Raw genomic sequence first — 24,414 nt, 5'->3', positions numbered from 1 at the left:
ATAATACAATAATCTCTCATTATTTCTGTTGCTCATAGCTCAAATCCCTCTCGCGAATTCATCATATTATAATATTTCTTTCTTTAAATAGTCCGAAAAAGGCTTCCATTCTTCCATAAAACATCATTAAGTTCTCCTATTTTAGCTGTTAGCTTTGCTGATTCAGCACAACCCGTCATTTTGCTTCTCCATTCTTCTTTGGTGGGAACTTCTTCATCTTTCCAATTCTGTGCATAGAACAACTGGCAATAAGATAAAATCTGATGTTGCTCACTGAGGGCTTAGAAAGAGAAAGGAATGTAATAAAAATAATAAAAGCTTCTAGAAGACTTTTTGCACCATTAGCTGAGTGTGAAAGACAGAATTGAACTGGAGAGAAGAGTTTTGGTTTTTAATGAATTAAAGGCAGTGTGGTGTAGTGGGTAAAGTGCTGGACCTGGAAGACCAGGGCTCAGCCATGAAGTTCACTGGGTTGACCCTGAGCCGATCACCATCTCTCCGCCTAACCTACTCACAGGCTTGTTGTGGGGATTGTGGAGGGGGAGCACTTGCAGAAAAAGGTGGGATATACGTAGATCCAATAAATGAAATCGGAGGGTTGTGGGCTGGTTGTCTAACAATGGGGTGTGCTAGAGGCACTCCACAGCAATGTTTTGTATTTATTAATCCTTCTTTTCTTCCAGAGAGCTCAGGCGTCGCTCAGCCTCTTCCCCACCCCATTTTATCCACACAGCAACCCTGTGAGTGTCAGGGGACTTGGCTATTTTGCACAGTAACTTTCGAGGAGCAGGAACCATGAAATTTCAACAGCATAACCCATAAGAGTCCATAATAAATTTTTTCCTCCCCATCATGGTGCCCATTCTTGAAGAGGGTGAATTGCTATTTACTATTATAATTTATTAATTTTTATACCATTTAATGCCAAAACAGGCTTCTGGGCAGTTTTACGAGGCGGAAAAGCAGTTACACAAACAAGGACACACACTGCTTCTCTCCCAAAGAATCCTGAGAAGTGTAGTTTAGGCCCGCCACAGAGCTACAATTCCCAACACCTTCAAACTACATTTCCCAAGATTCTTTGGGAGCAAGCAGCTCGCTTGCAAGGTTATGTTGTGCGCGCAGTTACACAGCCAGCGTTTTTTGGAGAGGACCCACGTGAAATCCTCGACATTATCATAGGGATTCACCGAATCGCCGCTTTCCTGCGTGACTAAGCGGACTGGAGGAAAAATATGCAATGGCCCTTCAGGATTGCGACTTGCTACTGCGCACCCGAGGCGCTCTCTTCTCCCTCTCCGGGATATTCCAGTGCGCGCAGACCACGGCTCCTTGCGCTGGCCGGGAAGGTGGGGAGGCGCCTGCTGGAGAAGGGGTGGTTTCCCAGGCTGGAAAGGGAAGTGACGCCTAGCAAGGGTTCCCGGAAGCGCCTTGATCCTGTGTGCAAGACAGTGTTTTCACTTTTTTTGGATACCCAAGCGGAGAGGTTGCAGGAGAGCGAGAAAAGACAGGTAAAAGTCGGGGCTGCGACGCACGAGAGGTGGCCGAGAGGTCCGGGATGGATCCGTGGGGAGGGGGCTTGGATCGGGGCCGCCGGACACGCACACTCGCAAGTGCGTGGGTCTCCCCCGCGAGAAAGTGCCAACATCTGGCGAAGAGAGAACCCCCTTTTCACCCACCTCCGCACCCCGGGGGCTCAGCGCGGGGGCGGTCGATCTCAGCGGTTTGCTGCGCCATCGCTTGCAAGGTTTGCTCGGAGGCAACTTCCGCCGTGTCCAGAGGGGCTTTATACTTAGGATCGCAGGATCGCTGAGAGGGGCGAGCACCGAGAGTCCCTAACTGTGGCACTTGCACAGCAAGGATCTCGGGCGGGGGGGGGGCATAGGCGTAGCCGGGATTTATGTTAGGGGGCGGCAGGACACCCACCTGTCATCTTCATCCTCTGTCTGGCTCTGTCTAGCAGATTCGGAATGAAATGTCTCAACGACAACAGTTGTTTTGAATTACTTTCTTTTGACCCAAGGTGCTCATAAAAATCTGTCAAAACCTTTCTACATTTTCTACTTTTAATTTACTGGATTTAACTCCCCCCCAGCTATGCCCATGGGTGAGGGGTGCCTCACTTCCAAGGAGGGCGATGGCAGCTGGGAGAGAATAGGCTTTGCCTTTTCAGTTTTATCCGGAAGAGACCACCTGTCCCTGTTTGAGACCCCCACCTGACCCCCCACTGGCAAGCACACTGAGGAAGTGGAAAGAAGAGACGGTCAGGAGGACCCCTGAAGGAGTCCTCAAAGGCCCCGGAGAGAAACAGAGAGTTGCTGTTGGGGAATGGCAGAGCCTTTGAAAGCTATACCCAGGGTCGTAGGCAATTGGAACCTCCTCCAGTTTGTGGCAGCTGTTGGAACGAAATGCCATGCTGAGTAGCAGCTCAGTGGTGAAGAGGCTGAGCTATGAATCTGGGAGTTCCCGCTTCGAATCGCTCGCCTCTGCCACAAAGCAGCTTTGCGCAAGCCCCCGCCATCTGGAATACCGGGTGTGGGTTGGAAGGAATAAGTTGGGAACTGCAACGCCATGTTGCAGTGTGAAGTACTTCTGTCCAGGATGTCAGCCATCTTCCAGGATAATAAATTGAACGCCCCCGCTCCAACACTTGTCCCTTCAACACACCCCAGTCAGTCAGCATTTCACAGCCACTGAGCATGCACAGTCTTCGTTGGCCTGTTGTGATCCCCCCTTTTCAAGATGTTCCTGCACTTCTGCAAACCTTGGAATTCCCTCAAGTTTACTTATACCTCTCTCTTTTGCCATTTTTACTCGCCTCTGAACTCACAGGGGATGGCGATAGTATTGCTGAGTTTCCTTGCAGCTGAGGTAGCCAACTTTGTGCCCTCCAGGTGGCGCACTCTGGGTCCCATCAGTCCCAGCCAGCGTGACCAATGGCCAGGGATGATGGGAGTTGTAGTCCAGAAACAGCTGGAAGGTAAAGGTAAAGGGACCCTTGACCATTAGGTCCAGTCGTGACCGACTCTGGGGTTGCGGCGCTCATCTCGCGTTATTGGCCAAGGGAGCCGGCAGAGCAGCACATGGAAACGCCGTTTACCTTCCCGCTGTAGCGGTACCTATTTATCTACCGTGCTTGGCAGGGGGTTGGACTGGATGGCCCTTGTGGTCTCTTCCAACTCTATGATTCTATTCCTGCGTATAAGACGACTGGGCATATAAGATGACCCCCAACTTTTCCAGTTAAAATATAGAGTTTGGGATATACTCGCCGTATAATAAATACGACCCGGTGTATAAGATGACCCCTGACTTTTGAGAAGATTTTCCTGGGTTAAAAAGTAGTCTTATACACAGGAATATACAGTACTTGCACTTTGCCGTGCTTTCGAACTGCTAGGTTGGCAGGAGTTGGGACCAAGCAACGGGAGTTCACCCCGTCGTGGGGATTCGAACCGCCAACCTTCTGATCGGCAAGCCCTAGGCTCAGTGGTTTAACCCAAAGCGCCACCCGCGTCCCAGCTGGCATGTACAGTACCATATTTGCAACCCCTGCCCTATGCATGTTTCTTAAGATTCTCAGGATCTCCATAGCTAACTCAGAACTTTGTGTACGTCGTTTAACAGCCCAGTTGGTAGAGCATGAGGCTCTCAATCCCAGGGTTGTGGGTTTGAGCCCTACATTGGGCAAAAAGATTGTTGCATTGCTGGAACAGATGGCCCTTCCAATTCTACACTTCGGAAAGTGTAAATGCCTAGTGGGTCAAACTGGAGGAGGAGGGAAGGTCACTATTTCATCCATCATGCATAAAACGCATGGGGGGGATATGTTGATACCCGTCTCTTTTTTCCCCTTTCAGGTTGCATCCTGACCCCAGGTCTGTTGTTTGGCCGACTGCCCCTCCTCCCCACTGCCGTGCTTCTGCCCTGTAAGCCCTGCCATGTGGCTGTCAAATAGTTGAGTCTCTTCCCCACTGTGGGGAGAAAGGTGAGTGCCCCTCACCTGTATTTTCTCATTGTACATGGGAAAAGTGTGTGTGTGTGTGTCACAGAGAGAGAGAGAGAGAGAGAGAGAGAGAGAGAGAGAGAGAGAGAGAGAGAGAGAGAGAGAGAACATGTGTATGTGTGTATATATAAGTGAAAAGCTGCAAAAGATGTGGGTGAAGCATTAGGAGACAGGAAACATCATGGGCAGGAAAATACAGAACCAAAAGGCAGACAGAGCAAGCCTAGCTATAGGAAGATGATGTATCTTAGGCCAGTGTAAATGAACCTGTTGCAAATTATGTTCAGGAACCTCTGGGGGGGGGGGAGGCTGCTGCCAGCTGAGCCAGCAGGCGAGTGTGGACTCAAGTGTTGAGGATTGGGTCCTTTTAGGTTGCATGGCCGAGCTGAACAGGCGTTAAGTCTCTCCTTGCATTGTCTCACCCCCACAATGCCCCTGGAACACCCCTTTTCGGGGACTCACGCTAACATAAGTTGCAATGGAGTGAGGGGCTTATGATTCAGCTGGACCGTCCGGCTCAGCCGGAAAAGCCCAAGGTTTGCCGAATCCAAACTCAGCTGCCCTTTACTAAGAAAAGAGAAGTGGAACGGAAAGGATGGGCAAGTTGCATGGTGGTTGGGTACAGAGAGGCCAAAATATAGCATCCCTCTTCCCTTATAAATAATATACCTTTTGATGTTGTGCTGACCATTTTGGGGAGAAGGCTCCAGAAGTGTGCGAAGAAGACTCAAAGCCCCCTAAAAATCTTCTGGAGTAGAAAATAAGAGCGTAAGGAGAGCTTTGCCTCTGAGAAGCCCATGTTAGCTATTTTCAGGCAACAGCCCTCTCTGATTGTTGCCTCCCAGCTACTGGAGCTTCACAAATATATATGGAGCATGGAGGCTTCATTCAACCATCACAGCTCAGAGATGTAAAATTGTTTGCCATGAATTTGTGCCAATTCTCTTTTAGAGCTGTTTAAACTAGTAGCTGTCTTTGCAGCTTGACGCAGCAGCCTCCCTACCTTAATTTTAGGAGAAGTTGAATGCAGAAGTACCTTCTTTAATCCCTCTTGAATTGATGGTTTTTCAAGTGCGCAGGGTGACCCAGAGTTTTAATTGATGGGTGATGGACATCAGCATGGCAGGAGATAGGACCGGCCCTACCATTGGGCAGAGAAGTATGGCCTCAGGTGGCTTCTTTTGGGTGTCATGTAAAGGTAGCAAATGTGGTGTTGTCGTACTTTTTGCTCCCAGGCAGAAGCCCCTACGGGATTTTCTGCCTCTGGTATCTAAATAATTTGGCCAGCCTTGGGCTGCTGTGGCCTTGGACTCAGAGACAGAAGTTGGTTTAATTTCCTGTGCCGCTTCAGGCAGCAAAATGCCTTGGACTGGCCTTTGTAGGGCCTAGCAGGTGTAGGCCCCTCCTTTGAACATAGGAAGATGATAATGGGAAGCAGATGCAGTATTTGGGCGGCTCTTTTGCCACCCCTTCAGAAATAAATGGCAGGAGGACCGAATTGCAGCACCCCCAAATTTTACCCATCAAGTTAAATCACTTCCTCCCTGACCCCGACCCTCCAAGATGCAACATGAGGAAATGCTGCTTTTTTCCTTTCCCACGGATATGGAGGAGAAATGAGGAAGCAGACTGATGGAGGACTCTGCAGAAGGTCACTGGCTCTATCTGCAGGGAGGACTGGGAATCTCCCCTACTTGAAAGCCCAGAGGAGCTGCTGCCGGTCAGAGCAGAAAACACTGAGGTAGATGGACCTGTGGTCTAACTTGGTATAAGGACGTTTCTTAAATTGCCTGAACTGCCTCTGTTTGTCTGCCTGATTCCAGGGCTGGCTATGCAATGCTGCTGTGGCTGACTCCCTGAGATGGCCAAAACGGGCACCAATGAACTTCAGTTACCACTGGGTAAGTCACCTACTGAAACCTACTCACCACTTGCCTACCCCCCCCCCCCCGGCCAAACAGCCCACTGCTACTGAATGGACAACAGAAGCGGGCTTTTTTAAAAAAACAATATAACTCTTTGGTTTTTCTACACTTCCTTGCTAATTCTCCATTGCTATTCTTTCTCCCCACCGCTACCCAACGCCCCCCACACACACAGAAGATGGGGAGCCCGCTTCACAGGTCAAAGACGAATGGTCAAAGGAAAAGCCGGAGTCTCAGAGCACTGTGAAAATCGAGGTGGTTTGCACAGACGATGGAGAGAGCTCTACACACAGTGCGGGTGAGTTTGAGAAGAATGTAGACGGCTTTGTATTTCTTTAATTGAATTTTTTTGGCTGTTGATTCCTGCCTTGAATTGCAGGTTGGATGAGATGGCCCTCATGGTCCCTTCCAACTACAGTATATATTTCTATGATTCTGTGACCCTGCTATTCCTTAAGGCCTTTAGAAATGTGAGTTTGAAAATCACTGTGTCAGCAAATGAAATGCCAGCAGCTTTTTACTTCAGCCTCCAGTTCTGAAGTTGGCTTGTTGTTTGTACCAAACATAGCAATAATAAGAATAATAATTTTATTATTTATACCCTACCCATCCTCATGGGTTTCCCCAGCCACTCTGGGCAGTTCCCAGCGGAATCATAAAAACATGATAAAAGATCAAACGTTAAAGGACTTCCCTAAACAGGGCTGCCTTCAGATGTCTCCTGAACGTCAGATAGTTGTTTATTTCCTTGACATCTCAAGGGAGGGTGTTCCAAAGGGCGGGCGCCACTATCGAGAAGGCCCTCTGGCTGGTTAGTGTTAACCACGGTTTCCTGGGTCAGACAACACGACAAAACTGTGGTTAGCCAAACACGGAGGTGAAAGACCCCAAAATCCACCCGAGTTTAGGAGGAAGGCAACAGGTGAGCCTGTGAGGAGGTGAGGCTGGCTCACAACTCCATAAATAAACCAAGAATGGGGAGCCTGCAGCCCTCCAGTTGGTGCCAGGCTACAGCTCTCATAATCATCCCTGGCCATGCCAGCAGGGACTTATGGGAGCAGAAGTTTTGCAACTTCTGCAAGGCCACAGGTTCCCTGTTCCCGTGCCAGATCATAGTTTAGCATATGCCACTTTTCCTCCCCCTGCAGCTGAGGAGCCGACCCGCAAACGCAAGAAGGGCCCTGCCCCGAAGATGCTGGGTGATGAAGTGTGCAGCGTGTGTGGGGACAAAGCCTCGGGGTTCCACTACAACGTCCTCAGCTGCGAGGGCTGCAAGGGCTTCTTCCGGCGCAGCGTCATCAAGGGCGCACAGTATACCTGCAAGGGCAGTGGGCAGTGCCACATGGACATGTACATGCGCCGGAAGTGCCAGGAGTGCCGTTTGAAGAAGTGCCGGCAGGCAGGCATGCGAGAGGAATGTGAGTAGTCGGCGAGAAGAGGTGGGGTCCAGATTTGGGTGGCAAAGGCTAGGGGGAAAGGGGCAAAAATGGAATTTGTTTGCTTGCTTTGTTTTCTTTTTTAAGCAGGCCCAGGGAGGAAGCCTGTGGCACTCCAGGCGTTGCCGGACTCCGACTCCCATCAGCCCCAGCCAGCATGGATAATGGTGATGGATGATGGGAGTTGTAGTCCGGCAAAATCTGGAGGGCCAGAGGTTCCCCAGCCCTGTTTTAAATATTTTATATCCCACCTTTCCACTACTGTAGGCTTCAGCGTAGTTTACAAATTCCAGATTATTATTATTATTACAATTTATATACCGCCCTTCATCAAAAGATCCCAGGATGATGTACAACATTAAAAACGCATTACAGAACATCAGTAATAAAAACATTAAAAAACAACATGGCAGACAGGCAAATAATAAAATAGTTAATAACAGCCCTCTTCCCCCACACTTTCACAGGCCATCAGGTTATTTAATACCCATAGGCCTGGGCAATGAGGAATGTTTTTGCCTGGCCCCTAAAGACATGTAATTCTGGCGCCAGACAAACTTCTCTGTGGAGAGCATTCCACAGTCAGGGAGCTACCACAGAAAAGGCCCCATTCTCTTGTTGCCACCCTCCGAACCTCTCTGCGATGGAGGACATAGAGAAGGGCCTCAGATGACAGGCACAAGGTCCGGTTCAGTTTGTATGGGAAGAGGTGATACTTAAGGTATCCTTAAGGTTAAGGGCTGTATCCAAGCTTAGCCATTATCAGAGCCATTCAAGTAAATAAGCATCATTATTAGGTTTTTGTACCCCACCTTTCTTCCCCACGGAGCCCAGGGCGGCAATTGTAAAACAATTAAAACATTCTAAAAACAGTCACAATTAGGAAACATCCAAAAACAGTTAATGGTTAAAAATGTGCTTCCGTCCAAGAATCTTGGGGTTGCTAGGAACAGTATTCCTCAGCCACCAAACGCCTGGGTAAACAGGAATGTTTTCAGATTCCTCCCGAAAGTGAATAATGATGGAGACAGGCGCAACTCACCACAGAGGGCATTCCACAAACAGGGGGCCACCGTTGAAAGGCCCTGTTGTGCATCGGCTCCAATTGGGCAGCCCAGTGGCAGCCCAGCCTACAAGGCCCACGTGACAAACTTAGGTCCATTAACTTCAATAGCTTCTGCTCTGAGTAGTAGAACTTGGTTCGATACAACGCTAAGGTTGCAAGCACTGGTTGTCAATAACTCTTGGCGACTCTTGTTCTTGTTCTGACCCTCCCCTGCTTGTGTTCCCTCCAGAGAGAGGGAGACGGGGATTTATGGCATTATGCAATGCCGCCACCCGACATAACTGGGGGGTGGGATGGGGGTTCGGTGAGCCCTTGACCTCCTCCGCAGCTGAGGAGAGAGACGGGAGCTCATCTTTCTTGTGGGTACATCTCAGATGCTCAAAAAGCAGGAAGAAGTCCCACAGCTCTCCGAAGATCAGTGCAACATGAGGGAGAACTGCCATTCTTCTGTGGTTCTGAAACCAGCCCGTCCTCCTAGACTTTCCCTTTTCTAAGCCCAGGGGAAGCAGTGGCGCTGCGCTCTCACCGGAGCGAAAGTGCATCTGTAGGTCCTTGATCCCAGCAATCCTATATAATAAAGTGCAAGTGTCTCTGCGTCCAGTATTCCCTGTGTCCCTGGGTTTGCGCTACTGCGCATGTGCCCCACGGACACAGGGATTGGATGCAGAGACTTGGAACGCACACTCGCGCGCATGCTCTCCCCACCCCCCCACCCCTCTGCCAACCGCTGCTTCCTTTGCCGCCACCGCAGAAAGAGGCCGAATCACGCCCTTCTCCTGGGCGCCCGCTGGCCAGCTGGGCTCAGCGGAGCGCCCAGACGAAGCGGCGGCCGTGGGAGGGGCCAATCGGCCCCCCCTCGCGCCGCCGCCGCCGAAAAAGGCTGAATGCTCTAGCGCCCGTTTATTAAACGGGCTGAATGACACTAGTACATTATAAATTGCTGGAGACAAACAACTTGTAAAAAAAAGATTTAAAACAGGCTTCCTCAAATTTCGGCCCTCCAGATGTTTTGAGACTACAATTCCCATCATCCCCGACCACTGGTCTTGCTAGCTTGGGATCGTGGGGGTTGTAGGCCAAAAACATCTGGAGGGCCGAGGTTGAGGAAGCCTGATTTAAAATAATACAGAGCTGGGAGGGGGGAATCTGTAACCCTCCAAATATGTCGCTAAACTACAACTCCCATCAGGTGCACCGGCTTGCCCCCGCAGCAGCGGGTGCCCAGTGCTGCGCTACGTGGAACTTTGTGAGTGCCCGGCCCCTTCTTTGAAAATTTGTGGGTGACCGGGCACCCATGCGCCCCCCCCCCATAGATAGCACCTATGACTCCTATAATCCCTGACCATTGGCCATGCTGGCTGGGGCACATGGGATATGGAGTCTGAGCCACACAGAAACCAGCAGTGTGGTTACGAAAACACCGCACTTCTAAAAGCAGTTCATGTTAATTAGAAAGTTGGACAAATAGGGAAGATGTGTCATTGTGTCTAAACGTTAGTAATGGTGGCAGGAGGCAGAGTTCAGGGAGCCATTTCACAGCCAGGGACTTCGGAGGATGAGTCAGAGGATGAGTCAGAGGATTGGGGTTGCTGATGTAGCAGGAACAACTGAGATGTCTCTCTGTGATCCCACCCGATCTCAATAACTCCTCCCCTCCCCTCTCTAGGTGTTTTGTCAGAAGAGCAGATCCGTAAGAAGAAGATCCGTAAACAGCAGGAGGGAGAAGGGGCATCGGGGGGCGAGGGGGGCGGAGGCGAGGTTCTCCGAGTGCCGCCTCTGCCCTGCGACCCCTCTTTGCCCCAGCCTGAACCAGCTCCCCTCACGCCTCAGCAGGAGGGCATGATCCGGCAGCTGGTAGCAGCGCAACAGCAGTGCAACAAGAGGAGCTTCAGTGACCAGCCCAAAGTCACGGTAATCGAAGACGATGTTAGCAATGGGAGTACGCGCGTGCAAATTATGTGAAGTTCAGCTGCTCTCGTTCGTATCTCTTCCCAGCTCAGATGCTCCAGAAATGCCTTACTTTATTGTTTCAAGCCTGGTTCTGCTCTTGAAACCTTGAACGTTGCACTTGACTCCTTCGTGTAAGCCTGATAAGGTCCACCACTAATCCCCACTGCATCTTCCAGAGAGCCCCAGAGCCCTGAGAAAGTGGAGGCAGATGTATGCTGTTCCAGGGGCTTCTTCCAATAGCGGAGGCAGCACTAAACCATGGTTGCTTCTCAGCCTTTTGGCTAAGATCAAGCTTGGGTAGGAGTTGGGGTTTTCAGGATTAGCTGCAACAAGACTTGAAGTTGTGTGCACACACACCCCATCCTCTGGGACATCCACGAGGAGGATATTAACCACTGTTTAGTGTTATATTTAAACCCTAAACAGCGGTTAGCCTTAACTGTAGCTTGTGAAAACAAGCCAACTTCATAAACCATGGTTTGCAGCAGATTTTGTTTCCACTAACCATAGTTACGGCTAACCACGGCTTGTCTTTGTTTGGACATTGCTGCAAGGTGCAGTTTGTCTAAAACGGGGGCAAAAGCTTTCAGGGGAAGATTGAGGTAGTTCGGAAGCCTTCATAAATTGATAGGGCAGGGGCAGGATAAGCACTCAAAGCTGCGTATCATGCTTCCTGTCACGCATACATGCCCACAGTGATCCCTGGCTATAAGGATCCTTTTATCTCTTCATATACATGTGCCTCACCATAGACCAGTCTAGTGTTTTACAACTTGCCTGGTCGCCACAGGCGACCAAAATTTCCATACAGGTGCATGAGAAGGACTCCCATCAGCTCATTGTCTCTGTGCTTGTTGCAGCACAAGGCAAGTCTCTTCCTCCCCAGCCAGCCCAGAAATTTAGCAGGCTGGTCCCAGCAAAGGAAGAATGGATACAAAAACTTGTGCAGAATATGCAGAAATGGCAACTCTTACCGGAAAAATAAGAAATCAAGATAACAAACTTTTTATAAAAGAATGGAAGTGGTTTATTGAATATTTTCAGATAAATTGTAAACAGATAAGAACACTGGCAGAATTACTGTGATAACCTGCGGTTACATAAGAGTATATATTTAAAGAAGATGAATAAATGAGCAAATAGTTAATTTGGATATGAAGGTATTAAAAAGTAAATTTAAGGAACCGCAGAAAGAGGGGGAAGGAAGTCAAGTTTTGAAATGTCAACATGATTTACAATGTATAAACCTGAAAAGTATAAATAAAAAATATATAAAAAAGAAATTTAGCAGGCTGAAAGAAAGGGCATGAATCACTTGATTCCTCCCTGCTCTGCTAGTCAGCTTGGTGGAAGGCTAATTTTTTTTATTTTTATTTTTAACCAGCCTGCTAAGAGACTAGTAGCCTGCATTTCCATGCCGGTTGCTGAGCTGGCAGTTTCTTCTTCTCCACAGTCAGCAACAAACATCTATACATTGCTGGCTTGTAACTTCTGTGGCTTTATTTCTAAGGCTGCCACCTATCTCCCAGACACTCCCATGTGGAATGCCCCCCTTTCCCCAATCTTTTCCCCTTTTCCAGCTCCAGCCACAATGCACTCTCCCCTGAAAATCCAGTCGCCTGTCCCAGGACAGACTCCCGCCCCCTCATTGCTCACCGACACATGATGACTGGTGCTTTTAAATTGCCTGCACCAAAGCATGATTATAAAAGAGATTTTTTTTGGGGGGGGGGAGAATGAGAAGCAGACACTTCTCTGTTTCTCAGCAGCCCTTTCTGTCCCTTACTTTTGCAAAGAAAGTGGAGAGGGCTGTCAGGGAGGGGAAGCCTTCTGGCAATGAAGCAGGGCTGTGAGTTTCAAGGGGGGGGGTGTTCCCAGAAGGTGTGGGGGACAGTGTTCCTCCTGCTGGTGCTGCAGCTAGTGAGAAGCCAGGCATCTCGGCTCTCTCAGGAAGACATCATCCTTCGTTAAAGGGTGGGTTCAGGAGCATGTGGCAAACATGTCAACTTCTGCGCCCATTTTTGCTGGTTCTAGAATCATCGGAATTGGCTCTGTAGCTGATCTTTCTTACCCCAACCCAACACAAATAAACGTGTTCAAATGGGAATAAAAGGCATGTCCTTCAGAGACGGGCCGGACTTCTAAACCAGACCAGTATCTCCATTTCCTGTCTTGAACCAAGATGCTTATTCATCCTAATAATAAGAAACAAAAACAAACCTTGAATTGGCCTGCCTTGCTCAATCTTCTTTTATAGGTTAGTTAAACAAGTGATGTTCACAGCAAATGCTGTGTTTAACATTGACTCGCACCTGAGTTTACTAGATGTATAGAACACCTTGTATAATTTTGGGGGTCCTTGGAGCCAGGATGTTATTTTTACCCCTGATTTCCCTCCCATTTCAATCGTCTTCCTCTGCCGCCACCCCCATCACAAAGGATGTTTTCTTGGCTCAAGGATCATAAAATCATAGAACTCTAGATCATCTTGCCCAACCCCCTGCAATGCAGCTGTTCCTTACGGGGGATCGAACCTGCAACCTTAGCATTATCAGCACCACACGCTAACCAGCTGAGCTATCCAGGCCCTGTTCAATGTACTCAGAATGGGTACATTTTGTTGGATGTGGGGGGAGAGTCACGGTCATCCTGGTGGTTAAGAAGAATAAGCAGGGGAGAGTTGGAGAGCATAGGTTTCTGGATCTTGTTTGGAGGGGATCCCAGGCTCTTGTCTTCTTGATTCCCCACCCCCACCCCTTGTCGATCAGAGAGGGTGGGTGAGAGATGGTTAGATTTGGAGAGCAGTTTGGGGGTAAGGCTTAGGATCGCATCAACAAAGCCTGTGCATTGTTAAGGGTCTCCTGCCCTAGACTGACCTCATTCCTCTCTTTCTCTCTCCTTCCATGTTGTCTCCTCTTGCGCCTGCCTGCCTGCTGCTCACCAGCCCTGGCCTATGGGCAGCGATCCCAACAGCCGGGAAGCACGGCAACAGCGCTTCGCCCATTTCACAGAGCTGGCCATCATCTCGGTGCAGGAGATTGTGGACTTTGCCAAGCAGGTTCCTGGCTTCCTGCAGCTGTCGCGGGAGGACCAGATCGCGCTGCTCAAAGCCTCCACCATCGAGGTGAGCAAGAGCAGGGTAGAGCGTCTCCTGCTTCTCACGACTCGTCGCTTACGAGTTATATGGCCGCGATCCTTACCGTATCTGCTCAGAAGTAAGTCCCGCTGAATTCACTGGGGTCTGCTCCCAGGTAAGTGGTGTTAGGACAGCAGCATTAGCATCTTAAGCCAGCTAGAACATTGCTTCCGGTCCCGGACGTTTTGGTTCTCTTTACGTAGCTGAAGAGGCTTGGAAGAACCGGCAGACCCCACAGCAGTGAAGAACCAGGAAGCAGAATCTTGGTAGGGGAGCCAGTGATTTTAATGCTAAAGCCTGCAGCTTCAGTTCCCGGCATTTGCCGGTAAAAAGGGCGGCTTAATCGATGATGTGAATGGGTTGCCTGACTTAAACCCTGGAGAGTCACTGCAATCCGACGAGATGCTATGGGGACAGATCTTCTGCTTTTAATATGCAGCAGTTTCCTTTATTCCTAATCCGGTGGCATTAGGCCTGCTGCTTCCAGGGACAAACAAGGCCTGAAATTCTACTGTGAAAGCAACTTGAGGGTAATTGCAGTGTGTGGGAGAAAAATGAGCGCAAGGCAAGAGGCTGGATTTCTCACTGGTGATGGTTTTAGATTTAGCATGATGTAAGTTGGGATGCTCACGTGATTGAATCGGGGGGTGGAGATGGGCATGGAAAGCCACCATTTCAGAGAGAATGGTTCTGTCTGAGCGCTAAAATGTTAGCTTTCCGAATGCATTTTATTATTATTATTATTATTTTGGTGGAGCACAATTCAGTCCAATGAATCTGAAGTGGTACAGCCCCCACATGTGTTTACTGGCTCAGTGAATGTCTTAAAGTTATTGTGGAAACAGAATGCCTGGATCTAGCTTTGCACTAAACCAGGCATGTCCAACAGGTAGATCGTGATCTACCGGTAGATCACTAGACGTCTGCGGTAGATCACTGGTAGATCATTGGCTCCCCCCAAAGAAGCTGAACAACTGTGGCTCCCCTAAAAAAAGCTCAACATTTTACCTCCTCCCTGAAAGAACTCAACAACTTTGACCTGAACCCCCCCAAAATGGGGCTTCCTCCTTCCTAAACAAAGCTCAACAATTTTGACCTGAACCCCCAAAAAAGGGGGTAGATCACTGCCAGTTTTTAACTCTGTGAGTAGATCGCAGTCTCTTGGGAGTTGGCCACCCCTGCACTAAACTATGGTTTAGCATGGCAGGGATAAACTTCCCTGCGTCTGGAATCTATGAGCTCCCCCTTCACCTCTCCTCCTCCAGCACAGCCACAAAGAGGAGTTTGGAAGCCGTTGCTTCTGCTTCTGCTAAACCACAGTGTCATGCTGGTCCAAACTATAATGAATATGAATTTCGATTTGTTTGAAAGAAGCCAGTTTCCAAACCGTAGTTAACGTTAACCACAGTGTAGGGTTAGGATGGCACAATAAACTGTAGCTGTGAAAAACTGGAGCTTCCCAACTCCGTGCAGCCGCACTAGAGGATTGCCATGCTAAACAATGGTCTAACGCCGCCAATGTGAATCATTGTTTGTGTTTGATATATATTTCCACTGTTCTTATTGTGTTGATTCCAGACTGAGATGGTGGAACACAGGTCCCATTGAATAAATTAAAATCAAGTCATTACTAACGTAGTTCCCACTGAAATGAATGGGACCGAAGTTTCACTAACTCAAGCCACCTTCACATGTCACCTTGAAAGGGCTATGATACAACTTACAATAGTCATGGCTTCCTGTATAGGATTCTGGGAGTTGTAGTTTGTAAAGGGTGCTGAGGGTTGTTAGGAGACCTCCGTTCCCCTCCCAGAGCTACAGTTCTCAAGAGCAGTTTAACAATCAATCCCACTTACCAGGGAACTGACTCTACCTTGGGATCCCAGATGGTTGTTGGACTACAACTCCCATCACCCCTAGCTGGAAAAAAAACCAGCGGTCATGGATGATGGGTGTTGTAGTTCAAGAACACCTGAGGACCCAAGGTTGAGGAAAGGCTGCTCTCACCACTTCACCACACTGCCTTTCTGTGGGGGAATGTGGGAAACGATGAAGGAAGGAAGAGAATGGGTTTAACTTCGGACAGGAAATAGGGGGGGGGGAAGGTGCCTGGAACTTATGTGGCCTAGTCAGTTAGCCTGTGCCATGTATGCTGGACAATTTTTCCCAAGAGAGGGATACAGATTCCCTGCCTGCCCTCCCTCCACAGATCATGCTTTTGGAGACGGCAAGACGCTACAACCACGAGACCCAGTGCATCACATTTCTTAAGGATTTCACCTACAGCAAGGATGACTTTCACCGTGCAGGTGAGGTGGGAAAGGAGAGGAGGGAAGGGTATGTGTGGGCTGTGAGGGGCTCCTTCCAGAAAATTCTTCCCCTTGGAGTGGCAGGCCAGAAGAATACCAAGAACCAGGAAGGAAGATCAATACCTCTTGAGGGTGTATGTGAGCGTTTTCTGCCCGATTTCACAGATAAAGGACACACCCAGGCCTCAGGTCAGATTCAGCTCACACCGACAAATTCTGTTTTTGTGTGTTGTGTCAAGCTCTCTCCGGAACAGCTGCCTCTGCTCAAGGAAAGGGCTTCTTTCTAAAGAAAAGTAGGTTACACCTTTTAATTTTTTTGCCCTCGTTTTTTTACTTTGCCAGGGGGGGTCATAAATAAGCACAAATAAGAGGGGTTGGGGAGCCCCAGCAGTTGCCTCATCCAGGCTCTTTCCTCACACACAAAGCTCATTCCTCTCGCTAGATGTGGAAATGACAGACAGGGCATCGCGGCACCCAGCAAGCCTGAACAGAGTTACAGCTCCCCGCCCCAAAGAATCCTCTTGCTAGCACTGATTTTGCAGTGAGATTAGCAAAGCTTTGGCAGACTCTGGCCAAGTACAGAAGTCGTATCTTGAATGGAAAGGTAGCAGGTGCATTTTTTTCTTCTTCCGGTCCCCCCCCCCCCCAGTATATTTGAAAGTTGAAGGTTTTTTTGTGGGAGTGGGGGGGGGGCAGTAGGACTTCTTTTGTTTGGTTTTAAGAAGGCAGTTTGAGGATTTTCATATACTGTACATTCAAGGTTACGCATTTGTCTGGCCTGCAGCATCAAGAAACTGGGTTTTTGTCTGCTTTTCAGGTGATTCACACCATTAATTATCTACTTACAAGTCAGGTGGAAGTACATCCTAAGGATGGCTGTGTTGCCATAGCATGTTTGACAAGAGTTTGCATTCCTTTTTAGCCGCAGCAGTGGACCTGACAAGGGGGCAGTACCACTAAGAGATCTGGAATCCAGCCGGTTTCCTTACTAGGGTTGATTTGAGTTCATCTTGTATTTTGGATTTTTTTAAAAGCAAATAAAGGGTGTGTCTATCTCAGACCCTCTGGCTTAGCTTCTCTCTACCTGCCTCTGTTCTCCCTGTTCAACATGCAATTTGTTATGCATCACACTCTGGGGAGGTCCTTTTCTGCCAGAGGGAAACAAATACGTAAATATGGCTTCACAATCTCCATGTTTCCTGTCTCTGCTTGTAGTTTGTTTCTGGCGAGGATTTGCTTGCACTGCTTTCCCAGGTGTTTCTCAGGCACGAGTCTGGCTTCATCTGCACTATACATTTAAAGCGGTATCATACCACTTTAAACAGTCATGCCGCCTCTGCCCAAGGAATCCTAGGAAGTCTAGCTTGTTAAGAGTCCTGAGAGTTGTTAGGAGACCCTCTACTCCCCTCACAGAGCTACAATTCCTAGAGTGGTTTAACCACCAACCCCAGGGAACTCTAGGAATTGTAGCTCTGTGAGGGGCTTCCCTTACTATTGCTTTTCTTTATAGTAAAGTGCCATGCTCAGGACTTTGTGCAACGCTTTTTGGGTGCTGCTGATCAGCAGTGCCTTTTCTGCAGTGGCTCCCATTTGCGGAATGCTCTCCCCAGGGAGGTTCAGCTGGCACCTTCATTATACAGTCATACCTTGGATCCCGAATGCCTTGCAAGTCAAACGTTTTGGTTCCCGCAAACCCAGAAGTGACTGTTCTGGTTTGCAAACTATTTTTGGAAGCCGAACATCCGACGGGGCTTCCACAGCTTCCGAATGGCTGCCGGAGCTTCCTGCAGCCAATCAGAAGCCATGCTTTGGTTTCCAAATGTTTTGGAAGTCAGACGGACTTCCGGAATGGATTCCGTTTGACTTCCAAGGTACGACTGTACACCTGAAGGCGCCAGGCAAAAACATTCCTCTTCAGCCAGGCCCAGAGCTAGATCTCCGTGTCCGGACTGAACGCTGGGGGGTAGAGATGCTCCGTCAGGTATACAGGCCCTGATTGACAACCAATGCCCTTTTAAATGTGTTGTGGGAGAGAGGGTTACAGTCAAACCTCAGTTTTCGAACGTCTCACATGCCGAATGTTTCGCAAACCGAATGCCGAAAACCCGGAAATGAATGCTTCGATTTTTGAACATGCCTCAGAAGTTGAACAGCTTCCAAGGCGCATTTCTCAATTTTCCCCATTGAACTTGCTGACAGCCTTTGATCCTTGGTTTTCGAATGTTTTGGAAGTTGAACAGGTTTCTGGAACAGATTGCGTTCGAAAACCGAGGTTACACTGTATTGGTTTGTTTTTGTTATTCTTGTATATATTTTGTGTTTTTTATATTGTAATTTTATGTGGTGAACTGCCCTGAGATAGACGGATGAAGGGCAGTGTACAAATTTAATAATAATCATCAACAACAACACCTCCTTTAGTCCCAACCATGTCTTTACCTGCCTCACACCTGATGGTGACATCAGCTATAGACCAGGGGGCTGTGACTCAGTCAGAATGGCTTTGCAGGTGAATTGGGGACGAATGGTGGGCCTAAATTTGGCCTGGTGAAACCAAAGGACGATACATGTCTCTGTGTGGCCATGAGTAAGGTGTGTTCTCTTTCCCTGACGCTCTGGCTTCTGTTTCCTTCCTCCTCGTTTGACCATCAGGTCTGCAGGTAGAGTTCATCAACCCCATCTTCGAGTTCTCTCGGGCCATGCGGCAGCTGCAGCTAGACGATGCCGAATATGCCCTCCTCATCGCTATCAACATCTTCTCAGCCGACCGGCCCAACGTGCAGGACCACGGCCTGGTGGAAGCTCTGCAGCAGCCCTACATCGAGGCCCTCAGCTCTTATATCCGCCTCCACCGCCCACAGGTGTCTTGGGGGGGGGGGTGCAGGCATGGAAGAGTGGGGCAATGAATGCGCAGGGTGGGTGGTGAAGTGATGTGATGGGAAATTGTTTGAGCAGGCGAAGAGGCAAAAAATATTTCGATGCCTGACAGAATATGCTCTTGGGCTGCGGCCAAGCGCCGCCCAGACATCCGCTGGTTCCCCTGCTGGGTTCAAGAGAAACTCCTAAGCCTGAAACTGTTCCGTCTCCTGCACTGTGGGGAGAAAAAACCCTAATTCAAGTCACCTCCTCCCCTTTGGCTGCAGAGAAGGGAAGAGCAAGGAATGGGAAATGGCAGTGGGCCCTAAATCGAGGTTACAGAATAATAGGAGCCCTAAAGAATAAAGCCCTAAATGGCCTTGGTCCAGTATACCTGAAGGAGCGTCTCCACCTCCATCGTTCTGCCCGGACACTGAGGTCCAGCACTGAGGGCCTCCTGGCAGTTCCCTCGTTGCGACAAGCCAAGTTGCAGGGAACTAGGCAGAGGGCCTTCTCGGTAGTGGCACCCGCCCTGTGGAACGCCCTCCCAACAGATGTCAAAAAGGAAAACAACTACCAGACTTTTAGAAGACATCTGAAGGCAGCCCTGTTCAGGGAGGCTTTTAATGTTTAATAGATTATTGTGTTTTATTCTTCTGTTGGAAGCCGCCCAGAGTGGCTGGGGAGACCCGGCTAGATGGGCGGGGTATACATAATAAATTATTATTATTATTAGGAGGAAGAGCTGCCTTGATGCACTGGTCCATTTAGCTGAGTATTGTCTACTCTGACTGGCATCAGCTCTCCAGGGTTTCAGAAGGGAGCTTTTCTCAGCCCTGCCTGAGGGGGAGTAAACCTGAAACAACAACAACAACAACAACAACAACAATAATAATAATAATAATAATAATAATAATAATAATAATAATAATTTATTTATTACTTACTCTGGGTTAAGTAAAACAGCAGAATATTAAAAACACAATAAAACAGTAAAACTCGGGGCAGCTTTCAGCAGAATATTAAAAACGCAATAAAACATCAAACATTTAAAACTTCCCTAAACAGGGCTGCCTTCAGATATCTTCTAAAAGTCAGATAGTTGTTTATTTCCTTGACATCTGATGGGAGGGCATTCCAAAGGGCGGGCGCCACTACTGAGAAGGCCCTCTGCCTGGTTCCACTTCTCTTTTCTTAGTAAAGGGCAGCCGAGATTAAACAAGTTTGGATTCAGCAAACCTTGGGCTTTTCCGGCTGAGCCGGACGGCCCAGCTGAATCGTAAGTCCCTCACTCCATCAAATGGAAATAAAAGGCATGTCCTTCAGAGACAGGGCCAGACTTCTGAACCAGACCAGTATCTCCATTTCCTGTCTTGAACCAAGATGCTTATTCCTCCTGATAATAAGAAACAAAAACAAACCTTGAATTGGCCTGCCTTGCTCAATCTTCTTTTATAGGTTAGTTAAAACAAGTGATGTTCACAGCAAATGCTGTGTTTAACATTGACTCGCACCTGAGCTTAGCTATAGCTTCACTTCTCGCAGTGAGGGAACCGCCAGGAGGCCCTCGGAGCTGGACCTTGGTGTCCCTATTACATCTCCAGCCACTAGGTGTCTTAGATAAAAAGGTAAAGGGACCCCTGACCATTAGGTCCAGTCGTGACCGACTCTGGGGTTGCGCGCTCATCTCGCATTATTGGCCGAGGGAGCCGGCGTATAGCTTCCAGGTCATGTGGCCAGCATGACAAAGCCGCTTCTGGCAAGCCAGAGCAGCACATGGAAACGCTGTTTACCTTCCTGCTATAGCGGTTCCTATTTATCTACTTGCATTTTGATATGCTTTCGAACTGCTAGGTTGGCAGGAGCTGGGACCAAGCAACGGGAGCTCACCCCGTCACAGGGATTCAAACCGCCGACCTTCTGATCAGCAAGCCCTAGGCTCAGTGGTTTAACCACAGCGCCACCTGGGTCCCTCTATCTAAGGTGTCTTAGATAGCCCTTCCAATAGCAAACGTGAGTGGCGGGGTGCCTGACCAACCCTCGTGTTTTCCCCTCCTCTCGCTTTTTCAGGACCACCTGATGTTTCCGCGCATGTTGATGAAACTGGTCAGCCTACGGACCTTGAGCAGCGTGCACTCTGAGCAGGTCTTCGCTTTGCGTCTTCAAGACAAGAAACTTCCGCCGCTTCTCTCTGAGATCTGGGATGTACACGAGTAGACATTTTGGGGGGGCGAAGGGGGCAGATGGGGGAGCATACAGATGTCTCTCCTCCTCTTTCTCTGTCTCTCTGTTTCTCTTTTTCTCTCTTAACGCACGTACTCCTTTTCTCTCCAAGCCCCGAGAGGCTTGTAATCCTTCTACAGACTCTTTTGAACCTCAGCATTAGGACTTGTAACTGATGGACTCGTCCCACCAGAGGAACTGCATCAAGGGGGTTACTGAGCACTTTTTCCCCACCTCGCCCCCTCCCCAACCCCCATCTACTTGTACTTCCTACAGAGCTTGCCTCCCCAGCTTCTTGTTTTGGGGAGGTGTTGGTCACATTTGTGCTTTTGGGGTGCGTAGGGGAAAGGTGAAGGGGGCTGCCCCCTCCCCACAAAGACTAATTTCTCCTGCTCGTGAAGAATGAACACCCTCCCGCCCCTACGTGACATTCTCGGTGGGCCCCACTGGGGAGGGGGTGGCATGGTGGTGTGGAGCTATGCCCACAAAAAAATAAAAAATAAACCCAATCATGACAAACCAAGCATCTGGCCTGGTGTTGACGGTATGCGTGAATGGAAAGTGATCAATAATAATAATAATAATAATAATTTTACTATTTGCACCCCAGCCACTCTAGGCAGCTTCCAACACATATAAAAACGTAACATCAAACATTAAAAACTTCTTGATACAGGGCTGCCTTCAGATTTCTTCTAAAGCTACTGTAGTTCTTTATCTGATGGACATCTGATGGAAGGGTGTTTCAACAGGGAGGGCGCCCCTGTAACTTCACTTTTCGCAAGGGAACAGCCACGACGTTTAGATTTCTAGGCATTGAGTTACAGGAGGATCTGTCCTGGAGTGTTAATACAAGGGGGCTTGTGAAGAAGGCGCAGCAGAGACTGTATTTTTTGAGAATTTTAAGGAAAAACCATCTTCCACAAAAGCTGCTGCTTGCCTTCTATCACTGTGCCATACAGAGCGTGCTCACGTACGGTTTATGTGTGTGGTACGGAAGCTGTACTTCTCAGGACAGCAGGGCTGTGTAGAATTATTAAAACAGCAGAGAGCATTATTGGCTGCTCACTCTCCACCTTAGAACAAATCTACACAACCAGGTGCCATAGAAAAGCACTAGACATATCGAGAGATCCAACGCACCCGGGTCACCATTTCTTTGAGCTCCTGCCATCGGGACGGAGATATAGAAAAATGCAGGCAAGAACGAGCTGTCTCAGGAACAGTTTCTTCTCCGGCGCGATTTTGGCCTTAAATGGGAAGCCTGGACTTTGAAGTCATCTTATTTTACTTGTTATTTTGTATTATATTTACTGTTTTTAATTAGGTTTTTGTAATTCTGGATTATGCGGAATGCTTTATCTGAGTAGATGTAGCAACCGAGTAATTTCGTTGTTCCCGTAAGGGGACAATGACAATAAAGATATCTTACAAGGCCCTCGGAGCTGGGCCTCACTGTATGGGCACTCCACAACTGGAGTGGAGGTGCTCTTTCAGGTATACAAGGCCGAGGCCGTTTAGGGCTTTAAAGTTTTTGCCTACAGCTTTGAGGGATGGGTTGAGAGCAGAAGCCCAGACCCATTCAGAGGGTAGGAATGGGAGACATTACTAAGAGCTTTAAGAAAAAATTAGATCAATTTGTGGAGGAGAAAGCTTAAGTTGTACCTCCACTATCGGAGACCGTATGCCTCTGAATACCAGTATCTGGGAACCACAAGCCAGGAGAGAGCATTGTTGAACTTAAGTCGTCTTAGCAGACTTTGAATCTGATTGGACAGTGTGAGAACAGGATCCCGGGCTAGATGGGCCTTTGGTCTGATCCAACAGGGCTCTCCCTGTGTTGTTATTAAGAAATATTTGAGACCTGTAGGCCAAAGAGGACTGGAGCATGCCTTGGTTATAGTGGGTGTACGCCCTCCAGAGCAGTAGCAGGTTTTTTGGCAGCTATAAGAGATCTAGTTGATGCAGAAAAGGTATATGTCAGTGTAGAGTGGAGTCTTTGATGAATGAGATTCTGGTTGAAATCCTCACTCAGTTATGAAGCTCACTCGGTGACATGTGGGCCAGTAATTTCTCTCAGCGTGAGCTTCCTCACACGTTTGTTGCAAAGGTGCAATAGGTGGAGAGAGAGGGGAATATATCCAACTCTTGAGTTCTTTGGAGAAGAGACAAGATAAAAACTGAAATGGGATCCAAAGGTTCTAGATTTCTAAAAAAAACAAAAACAAAAAAACTTGAGTGATAAAGCTCTTAGCTTATTGGAATAGCCTTGGAGCCAGTGGGTTTGGGCAAGATTAATGATCCGTCCTTAAACACACATACTAGGCAGTAGGTCCGATTGTATTCAGTAAGATTTACCCGAGTAAACATGTTTAGAATTGCATTACAGTCATATCTTGGAAGTTGAACGGAATCTGTTCCAGAAGTCGATTCGACTTCCAAAACATTCGGAAACCAAAGTGCGGCTTCTGATTGGTGGCAGGAAGCTCCTGCAGCCAATCGGAAGCCACGCCGGATGTTCGGCTTCCAAAAATCATTCGAAAACCGGAACACTCACTTCCGGCTTTCGATCGTTTGGGAGCCGAAACATCCGAGTTCCAAGGTGTTTGGCAACCAAGGTATGACTGTAATTTAGTTGAGCCCTACTGATTTCCATGGAACTCAAGTTCATGTCTTGACTGACGTTGCATCTGCACCATGCATTTAAATCACTAGTAGGCCACTTTAACAGCAATGGCTTCCCCCAAAGAATTATGGGAGAGTTTGTGAAGGGCGCTGGAGTTGTTAGGAGACCCCTATTCCCTGCACATTGCTACAGTTCCCAGAGTTAACAGAGGATAGGGATTGATTATTAAAACCACTCTGAGAATTGCAGTTCTCTGAGGGGGAATAGGGGAGTCTCCTAACAGCTCTCAGCTCCCTTTCAATCTATAGTTCCCAGGATTCAAGGGAGGGAGCGGAGAAGTGCCATGACCCTTAGTGTGGCATAATAGTGCTATAAATGTATGACGCAGCTGTAGCCTTTCATATTGCATTCGTTTCAGTGGGAAGTACTTTCCCCACACCCCAAAGCCAAGCTAAATCCAAACCAGAATTATTCGATCACTGTTTAAGTGTTCTCCAAATCTCCATAGTACTAGTTACAGGTAGGTAGCTGTGTTGGTGTGACGCAGTCAAAACAAAATAAAAAAATCCTTCCAGTAGTACCTTAGAGACCAACTAAGTTTGTCATAGGTATGAGCTTTCGATGAAGTGTGCATGCACACGAAAGCTCACACCTATGACAAACTTAGTTGGTCTCTAAGGTGCTACTGGAAGGATTTTTTTTTGTCCAAATCTCCAGCCTCTCAAATCACCCCTGCTGTTCCCATCCTGGAACTCCCCAGCTGGCAGTGGGTGTGGAAAACTCAGCATTGCCTGGGAGTTTGGGGAATTCCTCTCCCTGGCTCTAACAGTGACCACTAGAAGGCACTCAAACTCCACAGTTTTCTACCAAGTCTATTAGGT

General features: G+C 48.4%; 1 protein-coding gene across 3 annotated transcripts; it reads left to right on the top strand.

The window, feature by feature from the left end:
• Window positions 1-1,145: 1,145 nt before the first annotated feature.
• Window positions 1,146-24,150, top strand: NR1H2 (nuclear receptor subfamily 1 group H member 2). 3 transcript variants are annotated; one of them, XM_035135038.2, is made up of 10 exons: window positions 1,146-1,511; window positions 3,861-3,988; window positions 5,830-5,907; window positions 6,110-6,229; window positions 7,080-7,349; window positions 10,100-10,344; window positions 13,328-13,507; window positions 15,729-15,828; window positions 18,481-18,689; window positions 20,755-24,150. In XM_035135038.2, the coding sequence occupies exons 3-10, from the start codon at window positions 5,868-5,870 to the stop codon at window positions 20,899-20,901; spliced, it is 1,311 nt and encodes a 436-aa protein (XP_034990929.1). In that variant the 5' UTR covers window positions 1,146-1,511; window positions 3,861-3,988; window positions 5,830-5,867; the 3' UTR covers window positions 20,902-24,150. The 3 variants fall into 3 exon arrangements, with proteins under 3 accessions (XP_034990929.1, XP_034990927.1, XP_034990928.1); XM_035135036.2 differs by having other exon boundaries at window positions 1,147-1,511; window positions 6,107-6,229; window positions 20,755-24,149; XM_035135037.2 differs by lacking the exons at window positions 1,146-1,511; window positions 3,861-3,988 and adding an exon at window positions 4,074-5,747 and having other exon boundaries at window positions 6,107-6,229; window positions 20,755-24,149.
• Window positions 24,151-24,414: the final 264 nt, after the last annotated feature.

The sequence above is a fragment of the Zootoca vivipara genome, chromosome 13 (assembly GCF_963506605.1).
Source record: "Zootoca vivipara chromosome 13, rZooViv1.1, whole genome shotgun sequence".
NCBI classification, from domain to species: Eukaryota; Metazoa; Chordata; class Lepidosauria; order Squamata; family Lacertidae; genus Zootoca; species Zootoca vivipara.
The sequence above is the reverse complement of the archived record's forward strand: the minus strand, read 5'-3'. Positions and strand labels throughout refer to the sequence as shown.